The sequence below is a fragment of the Dysidea avara genome, chromosome 15 (genome assembly GCF_963678975.1).
Source record: "Dysidea avara chromosome 15, odDysAvar1.4, whole genome shotgun sequence".
NCBI lineage: Eukaryota > Metazoa > Porifera > Demospongiae > Dictyoceratida > Dysideidae > Dysidea > Dysidea avara.
Genome location: NC_089286.1, coordinates 11,955,206 through 11,964,266, shown reverse-complemented (window position 1 = coordinate 11,964,266; position 9,061 = coordinate 11,955,206). Strand labels below are relative to the sequence as shown.

The following is a 9,061-nucleotide window of genomic DNA, read 5'->3' as shown; positions in this document are numbered from 1 at the left end:
ATGGGTTTCGTTAATCAGATGGCAGACAGAGATTCGGAGTGGAATCTGTGGGTAAACTTCATGTTCAGCAACTGCTATTGTTACATAACCTTATTTATTGTGATTCGGGGTAGCAACTGGAAGCTTAGATTGTCAAGTTTAAAACGAACAGCTTCTATCTTTGCTGCATTTGACCAGGATACTTATTAAAGGATTATTCCAAGTCACTTGGCTGATCATAAACAGTATCCAGCTAGTATTCTCAAGTGTTTGGTAGCAGGAGGCTTCACCATAAGCATTACAGGGAAAGGTATCACTCTGTGGCATTGGATGAAGTACACGAAATGTTAATTAATAAGGACATGAAAATGGCTGTAGTGCACCCAAGGTGGGTCATGACGTGAATTACGTAAGTAGTAATTACGGTACGCTCTGCTCTATGAGTTTCTCAGTACAAGAAAGAAACACTATGTGATGAGAGGAATCAGCACTCTATCACTGGCAACATTAGTTTAGCTTGTATTTATACGTCAATGAATGGCCTAAGCCCCGGTAAGCCCTGCTGATATAAAGGAAGAATCCAGAATTGCATTTTAATTGGAATCTTAGATCTACGAGTCAAGAACAAGGTCAATAACTAAGCTGACAGTTTGCTGGTAAAAGTGCTCCATCTTTGTTACTAGAAGTATGGCAAGTCCAGACTCAGGCCAAGGTATGCTAGTGCTTTTTGGTAAACCCAATTCTAAATTTCCAACTGGTACAAGTCGAGAAGCAAATCAAGGATAAAAGGACGAATTTGTCAAAGAGTACTGTTTCCACCTGAGCAGTCATGACTCCCACAACAAGTGGTCAGATATAGAAGTGGGTTCTTTAGCAAAGTTTATAAGCTTAGAATGTGGTGGAGTACAAGTGTCTCACAAGGATATGGAACTCTGGGATAGAGCTGCTATATTTCTACAGCAACAGGCAAAGACGATACATTGTCACACAAGTAAACAATACCTGTCCATGAATTTTGTTTAATACGGTGGTTTATTTTCTGATAGGACCATCGTGTAGGTACAAAGCCACTCTTATCCCCGCTAAACAATTAGCATATATGCAACAAATGTTGCCTTCACTACAAGAACCACAATCTAAAGCATCGTAACGTGAAACACATCCAGCACAGTGCGGTGTATCAGCAAGAAACAGCCTACCTGTAAATCCCAATCATACAATAACCAATCTACCACTACCTGCTCCTACAACAAACAGTCTTCAAGTTACTGCCAATCCTCCGACAAACAGTCCACTTATAATTGCCAACTCTACGATGAACAATCTACCAGTAATTACTCCAGCAGCAGCCAATCTACCAGTAACTACTCATACAACAAACAGTCTTCGAGCTACTGCCAATCCTCACTCAAACAGTCCACCTATAATTGCCAACCCTGTGATGAACAATCTACCTGCAATTACTTCTGCAGCAACCAATATATCAGTAACCACTCGTACAACAGTCTTCGCCAATCCTCCGACAAACAATCCACCTATAATTGCCAACCCTACGATGAATCATCTACCAGCAATCACTCCTGCGGCAACCAATCTACCAGCAACTCCACCTGTAATGCAAGTTCATGTATAGATCTACAGTCATTTGAGCATTCTTTTAGTAAATTTCTCTCTAACTTAACACTAAATGATGAACTATTAGTCTTGTCTAAGATGTATTCTGCGGTCTGTAAGTCAGCTAGCTTAGTAAAAATCCCTAGTGATTTTTTAAAACTTGCAGCCAGTGGAATGAAGCATTTACAAAAGTGTAATCGTACTAATGTTATTTATTGTTTTGCTTGAGTGATTGGTGCTATGAGGAATGACACTTTTGCCAGCTATGAGAATGCCAACAGGACTGATAGAATATTCTGTTAATTTTTATAATGCTGAACACATAAACCAATTTTGTTCATTGTTGCATTGATTACATACATGAAAATCATGTTTTGATTCAGGTAAGATGTCCACCTGACTACCGTTCCTGGGTTGAAAAAATGTATGTCCTGTTTGGAACCAAATGGTGCAATATATTTTCTGGTCCCATGTGGAGTCATGCCTCAGTAACCTAAATAAATAATGTACGGAAGGGATTGACAAAGGATCCTATGAATGTATGCGCATCCTTATCAATGTGAATTGTGTGCATATATATATATTTAGACTCTATTTAGGCTGTATTAGGTGGGTAATAAACCTCATATACCCTACCTTGTTTTCTAATGTACTCCACACCTTCACAATATAACATATGCTCAAAACTAGGTTTATCCAATCAGTATGCATTCTTCATGTGCAGTGACGTAACAAGGGGACTTATTTTGTCACATGAGCATGCATAGTTGCCATGGCATTAGTATTATCGCAAGAAAATCAGCTGCTTTTGCCAAGCCTACAACAGAAACAGCCGTGGATGAGGTAAGTAATCTGAGTATAATGTGAAATAGAGTCTAAAGCAGTTATACGGGCACAATGTGGAGTCTAGGAAATTTATAAACCCTCAGGCCTTTAGTAGCATCCTCACTTTGCCCGTGCACTACAGCCCAGGCCTTCGGGTTTATAAATTTCATAGACTCTACACTGTGCCCGTATAACTATTATATATTACTTAACAGGCTCTGGTTAATTTGCCCGCACCCTCTGATCGTACTATCCGAAGGAGTATAGCAAACAGTGATTTCTGCAATGGGACCAAATATTCAGGTATACAATTTTTGTGTTTCTGTCCACACAGATGTCTAATTCTTCAGACTAAAGTTCTGGAAAATCTCGCTAAGATGTATCCAGATGTGCATTGGTGGTTAAAGGTGATGGCACGGATATCATGAAGGGCTTTTAGCAGTCTACATTAGGAGAGTGGGCAGGAGATGTTGATTTTGACGATGGGAAGTTGCAACAACAATATACCAACTACCAGCGTAGAATGGAGGAAGTGAAAAATCTTTGCATAGGAAAGTCTGTTGAAGAGATGAGAAGCATTCTGAGACAAGAAGTAGTAACCACAAGGACTGATCTTTAATTTTTATCACACAGTTTATAATTTTGTACAATACTACTATTTCAAGTTGCTTATGTAGTCATGAAATTGAAGTTAGAATTTAACTATTGATTTTGATTATTTTGCACACAAGTTTTGCTTTTAAATTGCTGCATAGTACAATACTGGCTTCTTTGTATTTACGTTCCATGTTTCACAAACAATCTGAAATATATAATTATACTGTATACCATGCATTTTATTCTTACAGAACTGCAAAATGTCAACAGAGCTTATGAAGAGAAGCTACAAAGTGGTTCCACAGAGCAAATATGTTCACTCTCACTTGGGAAATCGAAAAACTAAAAAGGATCAACAATGAAGGATGCAAGGTCCATGAAGATTTGCATATTCGCATTAATTTCTGTACATCCAATTTATTTGTACAAAACAATGTGCTTGGCAAAGTACCACCTATTAAGCAATAACCTGGAAGCAGACAATAGGATCTGGTGCTAGACAGCTGTGATAAGAGTCGTCATATATTCACCTGACACTCATGTGTACCAAATAGAGTTGAGCATACCTGACAATAAAGAATATACCGTCCAATTTAACATTTATCATGCTACAATTAAAAACAATCTATATAACACTTAAACATCTTAAGAGATCCCTTCGCACAGACCCAGACCTGTATACATTACGAAGGGAAAATCTCATGTTAATAATCATTCAGTGCTTGTATATTTGCAATGGATGCGACTACATTTCATACATAAAATCATTTGGGAAGGCTCCTATACCGAATATTTCCTTACAGTATGCCAATTTCATTTCTGGTAGCAACTAAATTAGTAATCTATCCCAAACACATCCTTCATACCAGGAGACTGGATTTTTATCGTTTATACGATTAATAGGGAGTTGCTATTTTAAAAAGCACATAACAAGTTTTATTTCTAATAATAGACATTCCACACCTGTGCAATTGTACAATTCAATAGACAATAGTCTACCATTGCAAGAGAGACATCAATGCTGGTTACAGAAAATCAGAAAGACTGTGAGTAACAGAATACTAAATGAAGAGGAACAAGTCCCGACATACACTTCATTTTGGTGACACTGCCTTTATTCATATTGGGTACACCAGATGTGACAGAGATCCATACACTAAGACATGCACACTTCTCTACTACCTCCTGAGCATAGCAGTTGGACTAAAGATGGTGTGACTTATGGCAATGACTGGTAGGATACAGATGTGATGAACAAGGTAAGTAGTTTACTAGCTATTTTGCTGCTTGCAAGCTCTTATCGGTAGTTTAGTTATCTATAATTAGCTTAGTTTCTTGTAAAAACATTCCATTTTTATATTATGTGTTCAATAGATTAGAGGAACCATAAATTTCTTTTAAAAAGGATGTAGCTGTAAGAAAGGGTGTGCAACTAACAACTGTGGCTGCAGGAAGAAGTCCAACCACTGTGGACCTGGTTGTGAATGTAAGGCTGTACAAATTTACCCACATATTGAACATAGATCTTCAACAATACATGCGACTGTCTCTGGGAAAACTGGTCTTATCGCACATTTAAAAGTATTGAGAAACGTCGGTTTTAAATATTCAGAGTGTTGTAGCTGGCCAATGGTGGTAGCTACGCATACCAAATTTTCACACGTTTTACAACAATTTCTTACCTTCCTGATCATCCAGTGAAGAAGTAGTCAACAGCTAAGTTCCCACCATTTTAGATAGTTTTCAAACCGAGGTTGTTTGTATCAGGCGAGCTCCAGAAGGGTGGGAGGCGGGGACCCTGGAAGGTGGGCAAGATGGTGTTCAAAAATTGAAAAGAAATGTGTTGGGGTGAATTAAGCCAAATTATGGGCCATTCAGGGCTCAGCTGGCTAAAATGAAAGGAAATTTACAGCACAGGTCATTGTCCAGCACCACGAAGCTGTAGAGCCACACACAGCCATCTCCAGGTTGGCCAGGGTTTCATCAAGACCCCAGACCACTCATATGGCTCGCCACTGTGCTTTAAAAAAGCAGCCAGCAAAAGCAGATCACTTTACTCTGGATGACTGTGGCAGTGAAACTTGATAGTACATTCATTAAGCTTTCTGTTTGTGTGAAAAATTCAAACTTTCTGTCTTGGGCGATAAGAATGGTTTTCGTAGATCCAGTCACATACAACTGTGTCACATGAGATCACGTGATCACACTAATAATACAAATCTGTGAACTCTCTCGTCTGGCTGTTTTAAGTAGCTATCAGTGCTTCCTGGTGTGTTTCATGGCTGAAAATGGTTAGCTGGCTGTTCTGGTGTACCTAGCTATAAATCTATAGTTGTATGTGACTGTCTCTGGGAAAACCGGTCTTATCGCCCATTTAAAGTATCGAGAAACATCGATTTTAAATATTCAGAGTGTTGTTGTAGCTGGCCAATGGTGGTAGCTACGCATACCAAATTTTCACACATTTTACAACAATTTCTTACCTTCCTGATCATCCAGTGAAGAAGTAGTCAACCGCTAAGTTTCCCATCATTTTAGATAGTTTTTAAACTGAGGTTGTCTGTATCAGGCGAGCTCCAAAAGGGTGGGAGGCGGGGGCCCTGGAAGGTGGGCAAGATGGTGTTCAAAAATTGAAAAGAAACGTGTTGGGGTGAATTAGGCCAAGTTATGGGCCATTCAGGGCTCAGAACTGGCTAAAATGAAAGGAAATTTACAGCACAGGTCACATTTGTCCAGCACCATGGAGCTGTACAACCACACACAGCCATCTCCTGGTTGGCCAGGGCTCCATCAAAACCCCAGACCACTCGTATGGCTCACCACTGTGCTTTAAAAAAGCAGCCAGCAAAAGCAGATCACTTTACTCTGGTCGACTGTGGCAGTGAAACTTGATAGTGCATTCATTAAGTTTTCTGTTTGTGTGAAAAAATTAAACTCCCTGTCTTGGGCGATAAGAACGGTTTTCGTAGATCCAGTAACATATTGGTTGAGATACAAATGATGAAGATGACAGTTCAGATGATAGCGGTGACACAACAGACAGTGAATCTAGTTGTAAAGAATGTGTAGATATAGAAACTGAAGTGATCACAGATGTTTTATTCAAGTCCCCAAGTATATTATAATAATGTAGCTGTACATATATAACTCTAGCCTTTTGTATCCATACTCAATACTCTAATGCACCTATCAATATTATTCTCCACCTCCCTCCTCCCAGGAGTAATAGGGGAAATGGTAGGGATATGACTTTCTAAAAAATCAAATTCTCCACCCATGGGGGAACAACTAGTGGTCAAATCTCCATATAGTATGGCTGCAGTACACTTTAGGAAACAGGTTAGTTCTTATGTAACCTGCAAGTTAAACAAACACCTAGAACTTCAAACAGTCAAATGTTCCACTACTGGGACAGAATTTCAGATCAAATCGGGCCAAAATCCCCCACCAATCCCCTAGTAAGCCTGGGAGTGGGGTAGTGGGGATTGATATTGATAGGTGCATAACCAGGTACAATTCTGTTTAGCACACATCACTTGTTTCATATTTGGGTCATAGCAAGAGTTCATAATATATATATTAAGGTTGTACCGATAATCGGATCGGTGATCGGTAACAGCCGATAATAGGGCTTTTTGCCTGGAATCGGTAATCGGTGTTTTTCATGTACAAAAACCCGATAGTAATTAAAGTGCGCATGCGCAAGGTTAATTGTTTATTTGTGCCACGTTGTTGAATATGGCGTCGCCGTCGTCGAGAAAACGCTCTCCAATTTGGGATTACTTTACCGTAGCAGAAGACACAAAGTTTGCAGTTTGTAAAACTTGCGATAAGTCCGTTTCTCGTGGTGGTAACTCTACGAAGGTGTATACTACATCCAATCTCGTGAATCACCTGAAGTCTCTGCATAAGGAATTACACAAAGAATATGATGATAAACATGAGAAATATCTCGAAGAGGAGCGGACTAAAAAGCCTAGCTCTAGTAAGCAGCAAACGTTGTTTGAATTAGAGGATAAACTACGCCAATGGGATATAAACGATGTTCGAGCTCAGCGAATTCATCGACTTGTTGCTGAGATGATAGCTCTTGACACCCAGCCTTTTTCTGTGGTTGAAGATGTGGGATTTGTTCGACTAGTTAAAACATTAGAGCCTAGATATACGCTTCCTAGCAGGAAGTATCTCGTCGAGAAAATGCTCCCCACAGTTCATCGTGACCTGATGTCTAAAGTGAGAGAAAAGATAGAGAAAGTAATCTACTACAGTTTTACAACAGACGCATGGAGTGCAAGTGCTGGTACTGCTTCACTGCTTAGTCTCACTGCCCACTGGCTAATGGATGATTTCACTAGACAGTCTGCTGTTTTACATGTGCAACCATTGGATGATTCCCACACTGGTGAGTATCTGGGTGGGGTTTACAAAGAAATGCTAGAAGGTTGGGGCATTAGTGAAGAACAAATTCATTTAGTGCTGCGAGATAATGCAGCTAATATGGCCAAGGCAATGCGAGAAGCTTCACTTCGTTTATTTGGGTGCTTTGCGCACTCATTACAATTAGTTGTGGATGATGGGGTTTTATCACAACAGGCTGTGATCGATCTTCTTGCTATATGTAGAAAAATGGTTGGGCATTTTAAGCACTCGGCTGTTGCTTATGACCCAAGATCATCTAGGTATTCCTCAGCACCGTTTACAGCAAGATGTGCGGACGAGATGGAACTCATCATTGTACATGGTGAAGAGCATTTCTGAACAAAAAATGGCATTGGCAGCGTACTGCACTGATTCAGACTTACCTGCATTGACTACCAAACAGCTTGAGCTTGCAGAAAAGATTATAGCTGCTCTGTCACCTATTGATGAAATAACCAAGTCGTTTCCTCGTCTAGTGCTTCCATATCTGTCATCATTCCGTTTGTAAAAATGTTAGACAAAACGCTGAAAAAGCACCATGATGATTTAGGTGTCAGGACAATGAAGAATGCAATGCTGGCATCACTGAGCCGTAGATTTAAAGATGTGGAGCAGAATGTCCCTTTGGTGATAGCGTGTTTACTTGACCCTCGTTTTAAAGATAGATTTTTCAGTAGTGTTAGTAAGCAGGCTGAAGCGAGAAAGATTCTGATTGAAGAGATGGAACAAGAGAAAGCTAGGCAGGTTGAGTCAGATACTGATGCAGCACATGAACCACCATCGAAACGTGCTAATAGAGAGACCACTGAACTTTGGCAAAGCTTTAATGAAATACTAGAAGAGAGTGGAGCATCAGCTGAAGGTCTAAGCAGCGATAACAGCGTCTTAGAACAATACTTGTCAGAACCCCTGCTGGAGTTTCACTCAAGCAACTGTCTTACCTGGTGGAAAAGCAACAAAGCAAGATTCCCACTTTTGGCGAAGTTGGCTCAACGCTTCCTAGCACCACCACCAACATCAGTACCATCAGAACGTGTTTTTTCTGGGGCTAGTGATATTTACGATGAAAAGCGTAGTCGCCTAAACCCTGAAAAGGCTGAAATACTTCTGTTCATCAAAAATAATTTCAGTTTAGCAACTACTTAGAGCTGAACTATGGAACTTTTACAAGTCACATCGTGCAAGTGAATAACTAACTATATCACTTATTCTTGATTTTTACATATGTACAAGAGTTTACAATGTATACAACATTTTTTATTACTTTTGTACAACTGTTTACATGTTGATTACAAGCAATATTGTGTCACTATTGTGTATGTGGAATCTTTGCTTGACAATCGGTATCGGCTTGTGTGTTCATTCTATATATCGGGTATCGATAGAAGTCAAAAAGGGCTTATCGGTACAACCTTAATATATATATATATATATATATATATATACTGAGGAGAGTATCTTACTCTCATATACCCCTGTAGAAGGGCGTATTGTGAAGTTATAACATGACAAGATGTTGTGGTTTGTGATGCACGGGTAGCTGTAAAAGTGCAAGAATCGTAAGCACCATTTCACACTTGTGATGGTCAGGATAGCCATATTAGCGAACGGCCTAGCAAGAAATGCC

The 9,061-nt window shown here is 39.6% G+C and overlaps 2 protein-coding genes across 2 annotated transcripts; both read left to right on the top strand.

The window, feature by feature from the left end:
* Positions 1-6,753: 6,753 nt before the first annotated feature.
* LOC136245280 (zinc finger BED domain-containing protein 4-like) lies at positions 6,754-7,773 on the top strand. Its single transcript, XM_066036769.1, has one exon. The coding sequence runs from the start codon at positions 6,754-6,756 to the stop codon at positions 7,771-7,773; it is 1,020 nt and encodes a 339-aa protein (XP_065892841.1).
* Positions 7,774-7,944: 171 nt separating this feature from the next.
* On the top strand, positions 7,945-8,580 carry LOC136245279 (zinc finger BED domain-containing protein 4-like). Its single transcript, XM_066036768.1, has one exon. It carries the CDS (start codon positions 7,945-7,947, stop codon positions 8,578-8,580), a length of 636 nt encoding a protein of 211 aa, XP_065892840.1.
* The last annotated feature ends 481 nt before the right edge of the window (positions 8,581-9,061 follow it).

Coding starts and splice junctions, on each gene's coding strand:
- LOC136245280 (XM_066036769.1), top strand. CDS start 6,754: ATGGCGTCGCCGTCGTCGAGAAAACGCTCTCCAATTTGGGATTACTTT.
- LOC136245279 (XM_066036768.1), top strand. CDS start 7,945: ATGTTAGACAAAACGCTGAAAAAGCACCATGATGATTTAGGTGTCAGG.